The sequence below is a fragment of the Ostrinia furnacalis genome, unplaced genomic scaffold, assembly GCF_004193835.3.
Source record: "Ostrinia furnacalis isolate ACB-3 unplaced genomic scaffold, ASM419383v2 OfSCF2780, whole genome shotgun sequence".
In the NCBI taxonomy this organism is placed as follows: Eukaryota; Metazoa; Arthropoda; class Insecta; order Lepidoptera; family Crambidae; genus Ostrinia; species Ostrinia furnacalis.
Window position 1 is genome coordinate 365,252 of NW_021133019.1, and position 20,659 is coordinate 385,910.

Below are 20,659 nucleotides of genomic sequence, written 5' to 3' on the forward strand. Positions count from 1 at the left end.
ACGACAAAAAGCTCTCCAACTTTCCCACTTTTTCTGTTTAAATAATTTTCTAGTACTGTTGATTAAGTTTGATAAATTATCAAAATTCTCAGCTGTAGAATGGGAGGAATATAATCTTTCAGCTTCCTTTCTCTTTTTGATAGCGACCGTACATTCACTATCCCACCAAGGGGGAGGGGGTAATTTATTTCTGATACTACTTTTGGCGGGAAAAACTTCATCTGCCGCTTCTAATAAAACAGATGCTAGTGCTTCGGCGCAATAGATGTAATTATCATTTTGAACTATAGGCATTGTTTGAATTTTCTGTTCTACCTTTTCTTTGTAAAGATTCCAGTCAGCATCTTGAATTTTATATTTGAACCGTGGAGGGCGTCTAGTACAAATTTTATTTATATCCGGAAATGAAAAAACAATTGGAAAATGATCACTCCCATAGGTGGAAGAAAGAGTGTACCAGGTCAGAGATGAAGCAAGATTAGGACTACTTATAGTTATATCAGGGGCACTAACACCTTCGTGAGGTTGAGTACGCCGAGTAGCATTTCCGGTATTAAGAATGCACAAGTTATTGTTGTCCAGAAAATCTAATATTCTATTACCATAGTAGTTGGAACTACTACTACCCCATGATTGGTGTTGTGCATTAAAATCCCCCATGATTATGATAGGTTTAGGTATTCTGCTAAGAATTTGTTCTACTTCATTATAAATAGTGGTTGACGGGTGAGGAATATAAACAGATACAAAACTGGTGTTATGTATGGATACAGCTATTATAGAAAAATCATTATTGTGTGGTGGGACAGGAATATGAATAAATGGAATAGAGTGGTGGACTAGCAAAGCTACTCCACCATAATTGTCATACCTATCTTCTCTGGCACATGAGAAACCAGAAATTTTGAAGTTGGAATCTGGACGAAGCCAGGTTTCTTGTAAAGCAATTAAAAACGGATCAAATTCATTAATCAAATGTAATAAATCACTTTTTTTATTATTAATGCTTCGACAGTTCCATTGAACTGCTAGGGAGAACTTTGCCATCAGCAACAGAACTAAGGTCAACTACGAGATCATTATTTTGAAAGGCAACGTTGGGCGGTACTAAATTAGAATGATTCAAAGATGTAATCAGTGTAATAATTAATTCCTTAATTGACATATTTGTTAGAGTATTAGAGTTGTCATTTTTTTCTAAAATATTTTTACTTGGACCAAACGGGGTATTATAATCATTGGTAAAACTTTGATGCTGTTCTCGGTCATAACTTTTACCTGGCTGGAATGGAGATCTAGGTTTCATTAAAACAGTTTTTTTATAAGAATCCCACACTGGGTTATTGTTAGGGATATATTTCAATTTTGAGTTCTGAAGGTTTCTAGAAGGTTGAGATTGAGTAGAGCTACCAGATCTTACAACATCTGCAAATGATTTACCAATTGGAGGATGCTGTTTTAATGCTTCAGCATAGGAAATGCAACTTTTGGCCATTGTTTCTTTTATGTTTTTTTGTCGTGAGTATTCAGGGCATTTTCTATTTGTGGCCTGATGGGGACCTGAGCACAAGAAACATACCACATTTTCTTCCTCAACATTACAGGAATCTCCGGAGTGGCCAAGACCACACTTATAACATCTCGGTAGAGACCTACATTGGTTCTTCACATGACCGTAGCGACAGCATTGGTAGCATTGGATTGTGGGATATATGTAGAGATCAACCGGCAAAGAGTTGTAGCAGACAAAGATTCTTTTAGGAAGAACTTGGCCATCAAAAGTGATAACCACTGTCTCAATGGGGACAAATTCAGGCTTTCCATTTGTAATAGTCTTTTTTTTTAAACGTCTAATTTTTAGAATTTTACCACAACCCATTGGTAATGTAATGTTATTTAAGATATCCTCATCGCTCCACTCTGTAGGAACTCCTCTGACTACTCCCATCCGTGTGATGTTGAAAATTGGAATAAAAGTCTTGTAATTATTTGACTTAAGCGTGTCATTATTAAGGAATGCATTGGCATCTTCAAATCGGGAGAAAGCCAAAGAAATTCGATTTCTACCTATTTTTTTCATGCTACCATCAACAATGCCTCTTATAGACTTTCGTTTAAGGAAATGCCCTACTGTTACAGGGTGCAGAGTACAATTTTCATTTGGCATAGTTTGTTCTTTTTGTATATGAACAACATAAGGTGCAACATCAGTAGCCTCATATAAGTTTCTACTTGTCGAGTAAGGTTTCGTTTTAGAAAATGACCCACAGTCACGGGGTGCAGAGTACAGTTTTCATTTGGCATAGATTGTTCTTTCTGTATATGAACAACAAAGGGCGCAACATCAGTAGCCTCATAAAAGCATCTACTTACCGAATTAGGTGCAGTAGGGGTCGAATCAGATGTGTGGGACTGAGTAGCAACAGGAGTTGATGGAGTAACAAAAGGAATCTCATTTTCAACAACTTTTTTAGCGCTATTTACGTTCTCTGTGTTTGCACAACAACAATCAGAATCATTAGGTACCTGGCTCAATGTAGAAGATTTGTTATGACGACTTTTACGCTTTTTATTACAATGCTTGCAAACTTTACGTACAACTACTCTCTTTCTTTTAGAAGGGTTANAAGTAAGGTGGTGTTGAATCAGATGTGTGGGACTGAGAAGCAGCAGGAGTAGATGGGGTAACAAAAGAATTCTCTTTTTCAACAACTTTCGGAGCACTATTAACATTCTCAGTGTTCGTACAACAACAATCAGTATCATTAGGTACCTGGCTCAATGTAGATGATTTGGACCCATTTATGCAAACAAGAACCAACCCACACTGCCGCACAATTTATAAACGCAGTAAGTAACACGTGAACAGTTTCGAGAAAAACGCGATCAAAGTTGAAATTTTGTTTTGGAGTGTCTACAATTAGTTACGCAAATATTTGTAAAAAAAAATGTATGGGCTTATAGAGTCATACCTATCTTCTCTGGCACATGAGAAACCAGAAATTTTGAAGTTGGAATCTGGACGAAGCCAGGTTTCTTGTAAAGCAATTAAAAACGGATCAAATTCATTAATCAAATGTAATAAATCACTTTTTTTATTATTAATGCTTCGACAGTTCCATTGAACTGCTAGGGAGAACTTTGCCATCAGCAACAGAACTAAGGTCAACTACGAGATCATTATTTTGAAAGGCAACGTTGGGCGGTACTAAATTAGAATGATTCAAAGATGTAATCAGTGTAATAATTAATTCCTTAATTGACATATTTGTTNCACCTACTAACCTCCGTCTACGCGTAGGCCACAGATTAACTTATGCCCGTTATCATCATCAATCCTTAATTTTTAAGTGACCCCTATGAAAACAAAATTACCGTTATATGTTACCATAGGGGTTACTTAAAAATTAGGAATTGATGGTGAAAACGGGCATTAGGCTAACTACTAACTACTGACCTATCCTAAAGACTACATTTTAATAAATCCAAGTTAGGTGATTGATTGGGAAAATAATTTATAACATTACTTTTACCTATTTAGTTACCTTAATAGGTTTCAACTTGTTGGTAAGGTAGGGTACTAAGTATGTACTTATCTACGGTCGGTAAGTAGGTAAGTAGTAGGTATATCCTAAGTTACGTCTTGTTTACCTACCTATAATTAGAGATGGGTAGTGGGTAAAAACCCATTTCACCCGATTGGGTTAAAACTGGGTGATTTGGGTAAAAACCCGGTTTTTACCCATTATCACCCATTCTGGTGGGTGAAAACAAAAATAGAGTTTTTTTAAAGTGAGAAGTGGTATTTGTTGCTAAGGGGGCGTTCTAGTGTTACGTAATTCAATCTGGNATTTGTTATGGCGACTTTTGCGCTTTTTATTACAATGCTTGCAAACTTTACGAACAACAATTCTCTTTCTCTTAGAAGGGTTAGAAGCATTTTCAGATCCGTCCGTGTCAAATACAGAACCTTCCGTATCCATACCTGACTGGCTACATGTTGTAATAGTAACAAAACTAGACGCCTGGGGGGTTGTCCCGCCAGGATCGTCCGGCTCGTTCATCACGAGAAAAAACAATCAAAACTCACCCAGAACTGCAGAGGTGAATACTACACTATAATAAAATAATAAATATAACTTAAAATACCACTTAAATATACACTAAACCACCAATCTGATCCTTTTTTCTAATTTAAAAGTTAAGAGCAAGAAAAATGACGTCCACCAAGTACGACGTTTCCCGCGCTTTTTCAGAGTTCAAGTTTGTTGGCATTAGCACGTATTATACTTGAGTCCCACTCCAGTCATTCAGTCAAGTTCCAGAAACGAATCGGTCCTATTCATAATTATTGGTTTAGGTTAGGTTAGAACTGTGACCACAACGCACCAGCCGAGCGAGCGAAGCCAGAGTCCCGCTCCAGTCATTCAGTCAAGTTCCAGAAACGAATCGGTCCTATTCATAATTATTGGTTTAGGTTAGGTTAGAACTGTGACCTAACGTGTTCAATTTTACGATTTGGCCACGATATAAATGCATATTAGTGTTAAATTTGACTTATTACTTATTAATCAATAAACTTAAATGAGAAAAATTCAATAAAAATAAAGAAAAGATACCAATTGAAATAATTATAAAATTATTTGTTTTCACCCGGTGTAAACACCCACGGGTGGAATGAAACGGGTTTTTATTGGGTTTTTACCCTCATGTGGGTTTTTACCCGGGTGGAAACCCATCTCTACATAATACGAGTAGCTACTAATTTAATTTAGTTACTTACATAACGTAATTTAATTAGGCACCATTGGACAATAAGACGTGTTAAGCGTGTAGGTTTAAGGCTATTTTGTGCTATTACTTACCTACCACAGAATAAGTTTAAGACATTCAGGGAAATAATTGTTAGGACTAGAAAATAAATGTTTACAGACGGATGCACGATCATCCATGCTAATTAGTAGGACCTAAGTTAAAACTGTACCCGTCTAGAATAATATTCTGAATGAATGTTCTCTCTCCGCATACCTACTTACTTACAACAAACAGATTTCATCATTTGTATTCGTATTTCGTCACTTATAAAATAATTACTATGTCGATGACGTGTAATGTCTATTCATCTTACATTAAGTAATTATTTAGCTAGGTGGAAACTAAGGGTGGAAATTGGAAAATTTATGGTGGACTTAGCCATGTCATGTGGCAAATTAACTATATTCTACAATTTCTATCAGTCTTTTCATGATATTATTAGGATCTCACAAATGTTTGTTCGTTCTAAAAGGGTTTGTAGATACCTAGGTAGGTCCCACTTAAGTAGGTGGTCTATCACGATAGGTACAACATTTACTTACTTAAGTAAAACTAAAATAATGAGATCATAACAAAATTTAAACAATAAGTACTTATTAAAGATGACGCATTCCCTGTTTTCTAGAAGCCTGTTTATTTCCTCGCCAGACAACGCGAATACTAATTTAGTATTCTTTTGTTTTGTTTGGGTGTCGTTTCTAAAGGGGATCAATACCAGTCGGGGTGAATCGGCTTTTCTCGACTTTTCCCGACACAAAGGACACGAGCGAGCACGATCAATACTACACCTTTTAATACTTGCAAGTGCGGTAATTTTCCCCAAATAAGTGGAAAATTGTGAATGTAAGTAATTTTGTCTGTGGTCGTGCGAATTAAATTTTTGTTACATCATCTTACTTTGAACTACACTAAAGTTAGAATAATTACACATTGTCCCTAAAACCATCAGGTACTAGTACTACTTTTATTAACAAAGTTAATGTGGGAACATATTAATTTTATCAATGTTGTGTTTCAAAGATTTTTCGGCATTTAGGCCGTTTAAAATATTATAGAGTTTTATTTTTTGGTAGTTAAAGTAATTATTAGCTTAACACCACGATGCACGATGCGATGTATTTCTACGTATTTTTCCTTTTAGGGAAATTACAATTTTAGTCTGGTAACACCATATTTTTCCGACTATAAATACAGAATTCCACGCCTTTGGCCGAATCATTTCAAAGCGAGATATTGAAAAGAGAACGAAATCGTGACACATCGTGTGACTTTTCAGAGTTGTTTGTTGGATTTAAATAATTTTGAGTATTAATTGTGCAATTAAATTAAGACAAAATTTTAGTGAGTAATCGGTAAGTGCTTTTTATATATTTTCATCATTGTAGAATACAATTCTGTTTGCGCTCATGGCAACTGCGCATTATGCGTTATTGATTGCATTGAGATAAGAACGCCATTTTGTAGTGTTTGGTAAAATTGTTCCACTTTTTAACTATATTGGTACCTACCTTTTATTTTTATGTACATTCATTATTTCGATGGTACTTATTGGTAAATGAATAATACAGTAATTGGAAAATTACGACGAGTTGCCCTTCTGTAGAAACTATTTCAATTGCGTCAGCCTGATTCGCACGATAATTTATTGTGAAATCGTAAGGAAATCTTATTATAAAAGGTCGTTACTTCCTTGTTCCCTGTTGGCGTGAAGCCAGACTACTTTTGTGTGCAAATAAAGGTGATTAACCTTAATTTTTCTTTGTTTCTAGGTCAAGATGCAGATCTTTGTGAAAACTCTAACGGGAAAAACTATCACCTTGGAAGTTGAGCCATCGGATACTATTGAGAATGTCAAAGCTAAGATTCAAGATAAGGAAGGCATCCCTCCAGACCAGCAGCGCCTGATCTTCGCGGGGAAGCAGCTGGAGGACGGCCGCACGCTGTCCGACTACAACATCCAGAAGGAATCCACCCTCCACCTCGTGCTGCGCCTGCGCGGAGGTATGCAGATCTTTGTAAAGACTTTGACTGGCAAAACTATCACACTGGAGGTCGAGCCGTCCGACACCATCGAGAATGTCAAGGCTAAGATCCAGGACAAGGAAGGCATTCCCCCAGACCAGCAGCGACTGATTTTTGCTGGTAAGCAACTTGAAGATGGTCGTACTCTTTCTGATTACAACATCCAAAAGGAATCCACACTCCATCTTGTGCTGAGGCTCCGAGGTGGTATGCAGATATTTGTTAAAACACTTACTGGTAAAACGATCACACTGGAGGTTGAGCCTTCTGATACAATTGAAAATGTAAAAGCAAAGATCCAGGACAAGGAAGGCATCCCTCCAGATCAGCAACGACTCATTTTTGCTGGCAAACAATTGGAAGATGGACGCACGCTCTCTGACTATAATATTCAAAAAGAATCGACTCTTCATTTAGTACTTCGTCTCAGAGGGGGTATGCAAATCTTTGTGAAGACTTTGACTGGAAAGACAATCACATTGGAAGTTGAACCCTCAGACACAATCGAAAATGTTAAAGCCAAGATCCAGGACAAAGAGGGTATCCCGCCCGATCAGCAGCGATTGATCTTCGCCGGCAAACAGCTGGAAGATGGCCGTACACTCTCGGATTACAATATTCAGAAGGAATCGACTCTTCACTTGGTATTGCGTCTGCGTGGTGGTATGCAGATTTTCGTAAAAACCCTGACTGGCAAAACCATCACATTAGAAGTTGAGCCTTCCGACACAATTGAGAATGTTAAGGCGAAAATCCAGGACAAAGAGGGTATCCCCCCAGACCAGCAGCGATTGATCTTCGCCGGCAAACAGCTGGAAGATGGACGCACACTCTCAGACTACAACATCCAAAAGGAATCAACACTTCACTTGGTATTGCGTCTGCGTGGTGGTATGCAGATTTTCGTGAAGACCCTGACTGGTAAAACCATCACATTGGAAGTTGAGCCCTCTGACACAATCGAAAATGTTAAAGCCAAGATCCAGGACAAAGAAGGCATTCCCCCAGACCAGCAGCGACTGATCTTCGCCGGAAAACAGCTGGAAGATGGACGCACTCTCTCAGACTACAATATTCAGAAGGAATCGACTCTTCACTTGGTGTTGCGTCTGCGTGGTGGTATGCAGATTTTCGTAAAAACCCTGACTGGCAAAACCATCACATTAGAAGTTGAGCCTTCCGACACAATTGAGAATGTTAAGGCTAAAATCCAGGACAAAGAGGGTATCCCGCCCGATCAGCAGCGATTGATCTTCGCCGGAAAACAACTGGAAGATGGACGCACTCTCTCAGACTACAACATCCAAAAGGAATCCACTCTTCATTTGGTATTGCGTCTGCGTGGTGGTATGCAGATTTTCGTAAAAACCCTGACTGGCAAAACCATCACATTAGAAGTTGAGCCTTCCGACACAATTGAGAATGTTAAGGCGAAAATCCAGGACAAAGAAGGTATCCCCCCAGACCAGCAGCGATTGATCTTCGCCGGCAAACAGCTGGAAGATGGCCGTACACTCTCGGATTACAATATTCAGAAGGAATCGACTCTTCACTTGGTATTGCGTCTGCGTGGTGGTATGCAGATTTTCGTAAAAACCCTGACTGGCAAAACCATCACATTAGAAGTTGAGCCTTCCGACACAATTGAGAATGTTAAGGCGAAAATCCAGGACAAAGAGGGTATCCCCCCAGACCAGCAGCGATTGATCTTCGCCGGAAAACAACTGGAAGATGGACGCACTCTCTCAGACTACAACATCCAAAAGGAATCCACTCTTCATTTGGTATTGCGTCTGCGTGGTGGTATGCAGATTTTCGTAAAAACCCTGACTGGCAAAACCATCACATTAGAAGTTGAGCCTTCCGACACAATTGAGAATGTTAAGGCGAAAATCCAGGACAAAGAGGGTATCCCCCCAGACCAGCAGCGATTGATCTTCGCCGGCAAACAGCTGGAAGATGGACGCACTCTCTCAGACTACAACATCCAAAAGGAATCAACACTTCACTTGGTATTGCGTCTGCGTGGTGGTATGCAGATTTTCGTGAAGACCTTGACTGGCAAGACCATCACACTAGAGGTTGAGCCCTCTGATACAATCGAAAATGTCAAAGCCAAGATACAGGACAAAGAGGGTATCCCCCCAGACCAGCAGCGATTGATCTTCGCCGGAAAACAANCGAGAAAAGGATGGTACGGCCGTGCTGCTTTTTTGCTCGACTTGGTGGGGGCACTGCCGTGCCCCCAGATTGGGAATTCAATTCATCACTGAACAAATTACGTGCTAACACCACAAATGTTTATTAATAATTCCTGAACGATCAGATCATGATCTGTTTTTGCTTCCATGGGTACCTATTCCGGAAAGTGAGGAAATTAATTATTATGTTTTATGTTTGGTTATCCCAGATTAAATCTTAAATAAAATGTTCTGTTCTGCTGTAGATCGTAAAATACAAAGCTTTCAATAACTTTCGGATTATGAAAAATTATTAGTTCAAAGGATTTTTGAGTTTTAGTTTAAGGATCAATAACATTTTGAGCACAGCATCAAAGGCTGCTTTTAAAAACTTTTTGGAAAAACTACCCCTGTGGAATACAATAAGATTTATTCTCTGAAACGTACAAGAATTTTGGCTGTAAAATAACGAGTATTTTTTGTGCTGGCACTATTTTTCATACAACACTACACTTGTAGTGCCTAACTAGTTCCCAACTAAGAACTTTAGTTCGTTTAAATTAAGTATTCATGTTTATTACAGAATGCTCTCAGCAACATCTCACACATTATTCACGGCGGGAAATCACATTTTGTATGTATTCGCTTGAACCAGCCACTATGAGGCCACAGAGCAGGCATACCCAGAAACATAATTTATGGTTGTCCGACACTACAATAAAACTTCCGAATAAGTTGTTTATAAAAGAGATGGGAAGTGTTTTTCTTTGCTTACCGTTTTTGGTTTTGGTAAGTACAAAAAGCAGTACCTGCTAGTTGTTGTTGTTGTTGTTGTTGTTTCAGCCAAATGACGTCCACTGCTGGACAAAGGCCTCCCCCAAGGTTACCTGCTAGTATGTTAGCTTAAATATTTAAACAGAATTTCCATTATAATAAGGGTTATGTAAAATTCACGGCGAAAACGTTTTTGAGCGTGAGTAAAAATTTTAATGAACCTTTTAAAATGTTTTGTTGTACTTACCTAGAATTAAAATTTCACAGCATCATCGCCTTAAAATAATAAGGATCGTCTTGTGATGTTTCATTTCGCCCATTTAATAATAATTAAAACAAATAGTTCTAGACCTAGTTTAATTCCAATCTTTAATAGTTCATAGTTCATTCTGGCAAGACAAATTCCGTATGCAGGCCTTGAGAGGTGTCACTTCACATTAGATTCAAGTTACTGGATCAATTATACTGTGGTGTGCCTCCTCCATAAGACCAGCACTCAGAGAAAATACCCATGAGATACTCGCACAACCCCCCTAATGGAAAGCCAGGGAATTGTTGTTGCCAAATTGTGTTAATATTATACGAATAGCTTTATTGACCATTTGCTTTTATGACTTAGATCTCGATCTTATAAATTGGAAAACCTAGTAACGGCTTATTTTTTATGTAAATTTTGTGATGTTTTGCAGGGTGATACCTTTTTTGTTAAGGCTCTTATAGTGATGTAATATGTGAAACTCCATGCTATACTGCTTATTCATGCTACTTACTAAGATTTTTATTATGCTCCCAATATGTATGTGAAGGTTGCCTATTTGTTATAATAAATTATAGTTTTTCTCCCACACGTCTGTTCCTTCAGGATCGAACACTTTTTTCGCGGGTAGTTTTAGACCGACCGTAGTGTCGACAGATAGATTGACTGTGATGATTTAGGTCCACTTTTTGCATCTTGCCAAATAGCCCGCCCATCCTTTTTAGATCAGCAGTTTTCCCGCCCACATCCCTTACGCAAATTTTGGCGTCAATTATGTTTTTGTCCTATCAAATCTTTTCATAATGCTTCGGGCCGACGAAATAATGTTTTTTGATTTTAAGCACAAAGAGCAACACACGTTTACGGATTCTATATAAAGCTTTCAGAAGGAGACAATAACCATTGTGATCTAATTACGTTATGTCCACTTGTTTTCTTGATAAAATGGTTGAATGACGCCCAAAGAAAGACAAATCTTTATTAAGTCTCACGCAAGATGTACAAAATAACGAATCCCCTTTATCCTTCCCCAAACTTGTTCAATAAAGCACTTATAGCGTTAATAAAACTTTTTGCTTGGTATATCCAGAACCCTATTTTAGGTCTAACAATGTTGGATCCGAAGGCATTATTGAAGACATTTGACAAAGCATGAAAATTGGTTTTACTGAGTGAAAGAAAATTGTTTTACTTAGCTACTTCAACATGTAATTTAGGTTGAAATGTTCGCGAACGCGAGTTGGCAGTGTGTGTATAGGTTAGGCGGGAATGAGTGTAGAAAGTATGTGAAGATTAAGTGGTTCTTTGAAAGATTATGTTTTAAATTCCTGAGCTGACGATGTAATAAGACTTCAAGAGTTTTCATACACGTTTTCTTGTGTAGGTAAATCCATTAATTAGAGGCGCGTGTATTTCCTTCTTTGCCTAATAAATGTAATTACTTATTAAACGTTTAACCAATAACTTAAATAATTAAGACTATAGCATTTCGTTACCTCATTTCATGCAGCTTTGATCGCTAGTCTTCTGGTGTTTAATTATGCAAGGAAGTATAAGCTGCTTTAATATGCTAAGGTATTAGGAAACATAATTACGTGAAGGTTTCCTGAACAATTATGTACCATGGGGTCACAAGATGTACGAGTAATAATGAATAAGTATTGACGTCGAAGTTACGTCCCCTTGGGAAGGACAGGACGAGAGCAATCAAAGTCTCATTGGCGGGAAAGTTATTTCTGTTGAATATTTTAGGATGTAACAAACTTATTTGTTCTTAAGTATCAGTATCGAATAAGGCTGAGTTCAGATCGCTGCGCGCAGAAAGCGCTATGTTACGGGCGTAAAGAGATATTTAAAGATATTTATTTATTATTATTTATCATCATGATTTCTGCCACAAGACATCCACTGCTGAACATAGGTCTCCCATAATCATTTTCAGACCGACGACATCATATAGGTAGCAGGAAGGCGCTGGACGCAGACCGCTACCAACCGGGCAACATGGAAAGCATTGGGGGAGGCCTAAGTTCAGCAGAGGACGTCCTATGGCTGATATGATGATGAATGATTTTCAGACTGGCCAATCGATAGCGGCCTGCATCCAGCGTCTTTCTGCAACCTATATTAGGTCATCTATCTATGCCGCGCTTGCCAAAACGTGGATTCCATTCCATTCCAGAACCTTGCTGCCTGTCGGCCATCAGTTTCGCGTGTTCGATTCATACATGATAGATAAGGCGTTATGACACCCCGTAGCCCTGCAAGCTTCGCGGATCGAAACATAGTAGACAACCAATTGTAACACCGTCATTATCTGACCGCTTGGGGATTAACGCCTTTATGCACAAACGATGCAGCATATCGAACGCACAGCATTGATAGAGCTCTGTGATTGTCACCCTGTTCGTCCACGCGCACTGTGAGACCTCATAGTAATGTTTGTGAATATGGGCGTAAGAATCTCTTTAAGCGCGATGCGCAACCATCTGAACCTAGCCTTATTCGATAATGGTTCTTCAGGTCAAATATTTACTGAAGAGCAATAAAAAAGTTTTCGATCGTTTTACAGTTACTATCAGAAATTTTATAGGCTTGTTGCGTGCCAATAACAACAGCGTTTATTTCCTAACAATGTCGAACTTGTTATGCCGGCCACTATTCAAAGTTTTATCGGTGAAACATTCCAAGTTCTCTAATAATTTACCTACATTACCTACAAAGGCTACGGCGGAGTTTGAATTAGAATTTTCCTAGTTTCGGGTGCTTATATGGGTTGATTGTTGTTTATCACGAAAACATAAACACAGTAGGTATACACATATAAGTTTACTTTACGCATTGATTGACATTAATTAGGACATTTTTGGTAGGGCTATAACATTATGAATATGAATTTACAATTTTTGGTTATTACTAGCTTTAATGGCCTAAAAGGCTTAGTTATTTACAAAGAAAATCACACTGTTTTAATAGTTAACATAATTAAAGGAAAGTATACTTTAGTTTTTTTAATTAAATATTATTTATAACCCTTACAACATGATTTGTATAAAATTCTGGGTATTTATTAAATCAAATCGACCGTAGTGTGAAGTTAAATGAAACGTTTTCAATCCGAGTTCACGCGCGTTTCCGAATTTCACTTCGACGTTAACATGCGGGTAAGTGATAGCTTTTAAAATATTCTTTTATTCATGCAGTTGTTCAGTCATGAATATAAAAATGTTCCTATATTAATGACAAACGCGCTTTATGAATAAGTTATGAAACAATTTATCTTTTAATTTATTCATCTCTTCGATAAACGTCAAGAAACCTTACGTTGAATTATTTAGCTCCATAATTAATTTTATATTCGGAACATTGACTGGACTTTAGCAATGAAAGATGAAGCAAAATTAATATTCTGAAAAAAATATGTTAAAAACCTTATTAATATGTATAGAAAAAGACCGAGATTAACTTTTTCCTGCAATTGTGTAACAGTTTTAGTTATTCCAGCTAATTAGTATGGGAAACTGCGGCTTCGTACTAATCACCCCTTTTGTTTTAGTTCCACTAGGAAGGAACATTTCTTTACTCTTTCTTTTTCATTCACTGAAGTTTTCTTTGCATTGGGTCAACTGCGGATTGCTGTTAGATGTACGGTTAGCAAAGCAATCGCAAGTTAAATAAACGTCTATACTTACTTACTACTATTATAAAGCTGAAGAGTTTGTTTACTTGAAGCTTGAACGCGCTAGTCTCAGGAACTACTGGTCCGATTAGAAAAAAATATTTTTGTTGGACAGCTCATTTATCAAGAAAGGCTTTATTAAGCTATTTTATAATATCACCTTACAGCCAATAGACAGAAAAATGTCGCAAAAACAGGAAATATTATTCAAACTATTTTCACGCCTACGAAGTCGCGGGCACAGCTAGTAATATTGGGAAACTCTATAGTAGGTACCTATTAAGTTAAGTTTAACATCCGATCCAAACAATTAATCTCTCATATAATATTTACTCAAGATATTGATTACTATGACGCGTGCAAACACAACTCTACATTTATCCGATGGTTACACAGCAACTATTATAATTTCAGTCGTGTCACGATGAACCTGTATGTCACACAAAATGATAAAGTGTCACACGATGTCTTTGTGTAAACTTCCGTGTCTAGTGACACTTTGGAGATATTACTAATTTCGATAAATCACGCGATGTTGAGCATACAAAAGACGCCAAATTCATAAGCCGGTTTCCCTTAATTCAATCCTTGTCCAAATCCGGGTTTCAACTGTCAAATTTGAATCTGTTTTCGATCAAAAATATCCATATTTTTTAATGCGTTTACTACACTTTCGGTGCTTTTTTGCTTGTCAGAACTGTCAGGACATCGCTTCGCTGTCGCCCGTATGTTGTCGAAATGTGTGTGGCCCAGGGATAAGATTATTAAAGATACAAAACTGCTGGCAGTCATATGGGGTCAAAGAAAACAATCTAAAAAAAAAGAAAAGTCTTAAGTCAGATTTTAAACATTTACTTACCTATCTGCCTTTTCTGTCAGCAACCTTAGTTCTGGCTCATTTAAAGTGATACATTAGTGATCGAACCGAAGTATTATTATGTAGTGGGATTAACTTTTGCCAGTTCACTCACCGCTCGCCTAAGTAAAGAGTCCTTTAATAATGAGAGGGCTCTTAGTGTTACCGTCCTTTTGTATTATTCACATACGGCGAGCGCGGGGCTTGCGAAATATTAAGTAGGATTAGTATTTCTAGCTGCAGGTTAAATTTTCAACACAAAATACAGTATAAGCAAGCCCCGATACTCACATTTATTTGCACAAGAGTTATATTTCATGAGAGATTTCGGGCCCGGGTTATCTCACTTTGTGGTGAAAACTCGTGTTCTTTTCTTACATTCTATATTTTTTACTGTAGGAAGCATTTGTGGAATATCAGTTGAACGCTAGGCAGTTTGGCTCAGAACCAATTAATTTAGTTTATTTTAGAATATTATGTGCTAGCATATTAGGGAAATGTTACAAGCATACCCGGTGGTGTTACGTTTAATATTTTGGGAAGGCTTTATTATTACTCGCAACGCTTTTTATTTTAGTACACAACCACTACACTACGATAAGTTACGAGTAGTTCAAATGTTTATCTTTACCCATTAGTTCCTGACATTGACAAAAAGAAAAGCAGAAAATCTGTATGTTTCATTCAAATAAAATCACGATGGAACTAAAGCACTCAACTGGTGATTAAAAGTTTCCCGCACAATATCCGAGAGTCTATTAGCAATATGGTTGATGCAAGCAATATTGTTGGTATAAAAGATAACCTTTAGTTACGGATTTGGCTTCGGGTAGAATAGCCTTCAACAACAAAGCTTCTCCGTTGTAATCAATTTAATCTGTTTAGAGTTTCCCTTACTAAATACGTGTATAATAATTTGATCCCGGTTGCTGTAGTTTGATAGTTTATAGATGTAGGAAATAACGACGAAGAAAAGTCCTTGATACCTTAATCCTTCAAGCTTCCGCGAATCTAGACACAATAGATAATCAATTGTTATGACATTAATTAATGCCGTCTGGGACTCAATCGGTAAAAAGAATTTTGAATTTAAGCCTGATTGGCTGTTATTGGATGTTGTTACGTATTATTGACAGCCAAATAATAATTTATATGAAACAACATCCCGTGCTAGGGCATTACAATCTTTTGTAAATATTTTTGTTGCACCTAATTTCCTGGACGGCATCCTAGGTTACTTCTGCTAAGATGTACTCCACAAAATAATTCATGAACTTAGTTACATACAGCGTGTAACCAACATGCCTAAAAAATTTAAAATTTTAATGAAGACGACCATTTTTCTAGATTTTTTGATAACATTTTTGTACGGTAGTCTTATTTTATTTACTTATTTAATATCTTACAGCCTGTATTACATAAATAAATGACACCTTTATTTAAGTATCATCCGATCGGTGTAACGACAAAAGCGAAATTAAAAAACGTGCAAAGTAATGTCACGTGTAAAAATAGGCGCAGTGGAACTCGTAAGCTCCTTTGTAGCCAAAGCTCCGTTTCAAGCTCATTAGTCCCGTCGTTCATTCGCAAGAAAGAACATTTTCGCATAAATTTCAAGAGTGATTTTATTACACCAGGTTTTTGCTGACATCGGACAAATAATACAGACTGGGGACGTATTAGGAAGCATGAAATTTTGCACATGAATTTCTAGGAATAATGTTTCAAACGGTTCTAAATTTGGTTAGACGACATCACAATCAATTGAAGTACATTTTCGCACAGTTAAATTTACTCGTACATTTTCGCTAAATCGACACACTACCTACATATTTATTAATTTCAAAGTATGAATATAAAATCTAATTCAAAAGTAATTTAGTGTTATATTAAACAAAATGAGGCGTATTTTCAAGGGAGTTGTACCTTCGAATTAAGTTGAGTACTTAAGAGCGTTTCGGGTAAACGCTCTTGGCGCAAAAACAGTACTTTTTCAACCCGTTACAATCATTAACCAGTTACATTACAAATATGTTATAGGCATAAATAATTAGGCAATTTTGTCGTCTAAATAGTTAGTTGACAAAATATTTCGATTAGTATAGTATTTAAGAATTCTATCAAGATAAGTCCACACAGGTTTTCAAATTTCCACTTTAGCGTCAGTTTACAAGCTGAAATTTTTATAAAAAATACTGTGAAAACGATATAACAAACATTTATATCCTATAGCATAGGTCCTTAAGCAAATAGTTAGTTGAGAAAATTCTTACATTTAAGCATTTTACAATAAGAAGTCACAAATTCAAAGAACGTGAAATACACAAAAATCAAAGTGATTTTTACACCATTATTCTTCTTTAATTCAACATAAAAATAGCTTAATATAATAAAATAACATCTTCTTTAAAATATTTACTTTGAAACGATATATAATTCATTGTTATTGTTTTGCTATAAACATTTGAAAACTATTAAAAAACGCCGCGCGCGAATCATTTCCAATGATGCCCGTTGAAACGCCGCGCTTCGCGTAAACGCTCTTAAACTCGAATTAATAGTTCCAATCCAGTCAAGCTAGTCTTATATCGATATAATAGGCATTATTTTGCAACAAAAAAGTATAGTCTTATACTCAACAAGTATACATTTTGACTAACCTACCCCACACAAGCAGTGCAGTAGGTAAAGTTCAGTGAAAGTACATAACGCGGTATTAATTGGGTATATGATTGGAATCAGCCCACTAGCTGTTGTGGGCGTCGCGCCAACTAGCGGCGACGGCATGTCGAGTCAATGACAATCTAAGTTATTACTTGCATGCGTTGCACTTAAATAAATTTCATGATAGTGCCCTGATCCAGTTTCTAAATTTCTTTTAAAACAAACAAACAAATAATGTACTCTTCATTACTGTGCATAGATTTATTAGCACGCCATTTATTTGGTCATTTTGCACTGCGCTATCAAGCCCCAAACTTCGCAAAGCTTGTACTAACTTTACAAAGTACTTAAATACAAGCTTTGATTACTTTGGGTACCAGACGACTTGGACAGTTAGACACACTTAAATACTTTTTTATTACATACATTTTATAGATGTATAATGTGTAGGATGTCTGATGAGACACTTAGAGTAATACAAATTTAAGGTATGTTTGCATTGTTCAGAGATCGAACCTGCGACCTTTGGCGTAGTAGTCCATACCATGCGACCCACCAAGGCAGTCAAAATACCACAGTAGGTTACTATAATTATCGTAACGTCAAATGTTGTACTGAGCTTTCGCCTTTAGCCCTAGATTATACACTAGATTATGATAGACTATTAAGATAGTACTTATGACACAAACGACGGCATATTAACCTCAAAGCTGTGGCATCTTACTTAGTTTGAAATAAGAGTGATTTTGTAACTAAAATTTACTGATGTCGACTGTACGTCCGCACTCTAGAATGGTGAAAAGGCGCCTCATCAATTGTGATGTCACAAGTTAAAGAATTCTGCAGACAGCTCTTACTTAAAAGGTCACGAATTTACCAGAAGATTTATCTTAAAGATAAAAAGATTACTTAATGAATCATTATTCTATTACTCCAGGTGTTTTATGACGGCAATTAAAAGTTCCAACATCAAAACTTTATCGTTTTCTAAGAGATAGGAATAAGTCTTCAAAATAAAACTTTTATTGCTAAAAGCGGACCATTCTGAGTTGAAGTTGTGGAAACAATATGTTAACAAAAGATAAGGTTATTTTGTTGTTGGTAAATCGTGTGAAAGGAGGCTTTTTAATTGTTACCAGTTTAGTTATTAGGACATTCAGACGTGAATTAACCCGGTTTTCTGAAATGAAATACGATTTTATACTTCGGACGATAGGTTGTCAGTTCGATTAAGGGCATGCCCAGTGCTCCGACATCTATGACGACTCATCAAAGTTTGGTACAGTCAGCATCAAATAGTTCGTGACACCCTAAGTAGGTAGCCAAAAAGTTCGCAACACGTCTTTGTTACAATTGGAATAAGGTTGTGTTTTCAACTTTTTGGTCACTTTGGGTGTCATCATATCACTTTCACTTTGGGTGACGCTAACTGTACCACGGCGAGTTAAAGTGACCTCAGTTGCTACATCCCAAGATGTAAGAGTGATGTGTGGATATCCAGATAAACATTTTAGGATCTTTTGTGATGGTAATAAATGCTATATTGCTACAAAAGTCTGATGGGCTATTAAACAACAGCCCATTAAAACCTTAACCTAACCTAAACCTTAATCTGCAAAACAGCAATGGCTAGTAAAAGAATGAAATGAAAATTCTTCTATATCTTTTTCAGAAAAGGGGTTGCTACCCTTTCTAAACAAAAAGCACTTGCGGCCACAAAAATATACCGAAGTTGCGGACGATAAAATTAAAGTTGGATTACATTTCTCAGACCTCCGATATTTGATATTGAACATGGTATTTGTGACCAGCAAATAGTCCTTGTAAAAGAACACGAAAACTCAATTCTCCGTGTAATCCTCGCGATCTTTTTATATTTGATGGAAAAATTGTTTTCTTGTTATGGCCCGATTATCCCTTTCACCGCGCGGGAACGTAAGTGTAAAGTTCATTTATGGGTTCCGCTATAACATTTTAGGGTTAACGGTCTAATTTGCATCTAAACGCGTGACGTCATAAGGTAATATTGAAACCGATTTGAACACAGAAGGTAAAAAGGTTTTCTCTCACTTAAGTTACCTTTTAGAGCATTATGAATTTCAAGTTGCTATAACGACAAACACAAATCAAATCATAAGCTTGATGATGTGAGATCTAATATTATAATGTCATTTTTAATGAAAAATACTACCTTAAATAAATTTGTCGTACAAAATTAAATATTCTTTCAGAAAATAAGTAATGAACAATCCTATCTTACAAAGGTTTTCCTTTTTATTTATATCAGAAATCGGGTTGAGTACCTTATTATAAGAATAGGTAATCGAGGATAATCGGTCATGAGTGGGACGTATTTTTTATAAAGAGGAATTTTTTTTTGTGTGTGTGTAATAAGAATTTTACCAGTAACTCCAAAATATATTTTATTCACTCAAAGAAAAAGTATTTCTATCACATCATATATCAAACTTTTTACTTAGTTAAAAAGAAAAATTCAATAAGAAGAAATTTTGTGTAAGATTAAAATAACATGAGTTATCATTGAATTCATAAATACGAGTAAGTCGCAGTTCGCAGAGATTTCGAACACCTACGTGCAAAAGTCTACTCCAGACGTAGGTAATTTAGTTGTTCTGAAAGACAGCTATGATGAGATTGGTATTGCAATCTTGTGGATCATGAAAGAAAAATATTTTGCGAAAAATAAGCTAGCCTAATAGAATACTTACTCGTATCCATCACGGCGTGTATCCTCTAAAGCTTTTATTATTAAGAGTTACTGGGAGATAACTTCGCTGTGGACGTAAACTTTCAATATTTTTTCATGAGGCCGAGCCAATCTCCAGTGTATCCCACAGGAAATGGGATTACAGTCTTGAGAGCGGTCGATTGGCATTCCGTCGAATGATTCAATTACACAACAAAAGATTTCTATTGTCCTTTTTAAGACAAAAATAACAAGATGTTGAAATGGGAAACTTGGTTAGGAAGGGTTAGGTTAACGAGAGATTTGGGAAGCGGCTTACGTCGAATTTGAGCGAATTATGCGAGTTTGCTTGCGGAATACGTTAGCGAGCCTTGCGTAATGAGTGGGTACATGCTCTTTTGTGGTTGGTATACCAGGCACGGAATTAATACAAGCTTTAAAATTTTGAGAGGCATGTTTCTAGTTATAGTGTAACTAGGGCTCCAGGCAAATTCTCAAATTAAAAATGTAAAAAGTTCCAATTGAGATAAGCGATAAATATCTATAATTTAATCTAAGCCTATGACATTATTTTTCCTCATGAATAGCTAATGTCTTATTGACCTACATAATCTCAGTAAAGAATCAAATTGCCCTATATTTTACAACATAAATAATATGTCAAGAACCATCCATCGAATCTTTAATGAATCAAAAGAAAATATAG

At 36.6% G+C, this 20,659-nt stretch overlaps 1 protein-coding gene across 1 annotated transcript; it reads left to right on the forward strand.

Moving 5' to 3' along the window:
* Window positions 1–5,988: 5,988 nt before the first annotated feature.
* On the forward strand, window positions 5,989–11,193 carry LOC114356325 (polyubiquitin-C). Its single transcript, XM_028309431.1, has 3 exons — window positions 5,989–6,167; window positions 6,585–9,031; window positions 11,151–11,193. The coding sequence occupies exons 2-3, from the start codon at window positions 6,591–6,593 to the stop codon at window positions 11,191–11,193; spliced, it is 2,484 nt and encodes an 827-aa protein (XP_028165232.1). The 5' UTR covers window positions 5,989–6,167; window positions 6,585–6,590.
* The last annotated feature ends 9,466 nt before the right edge of the window (window positions 11,194–20,659 follow it).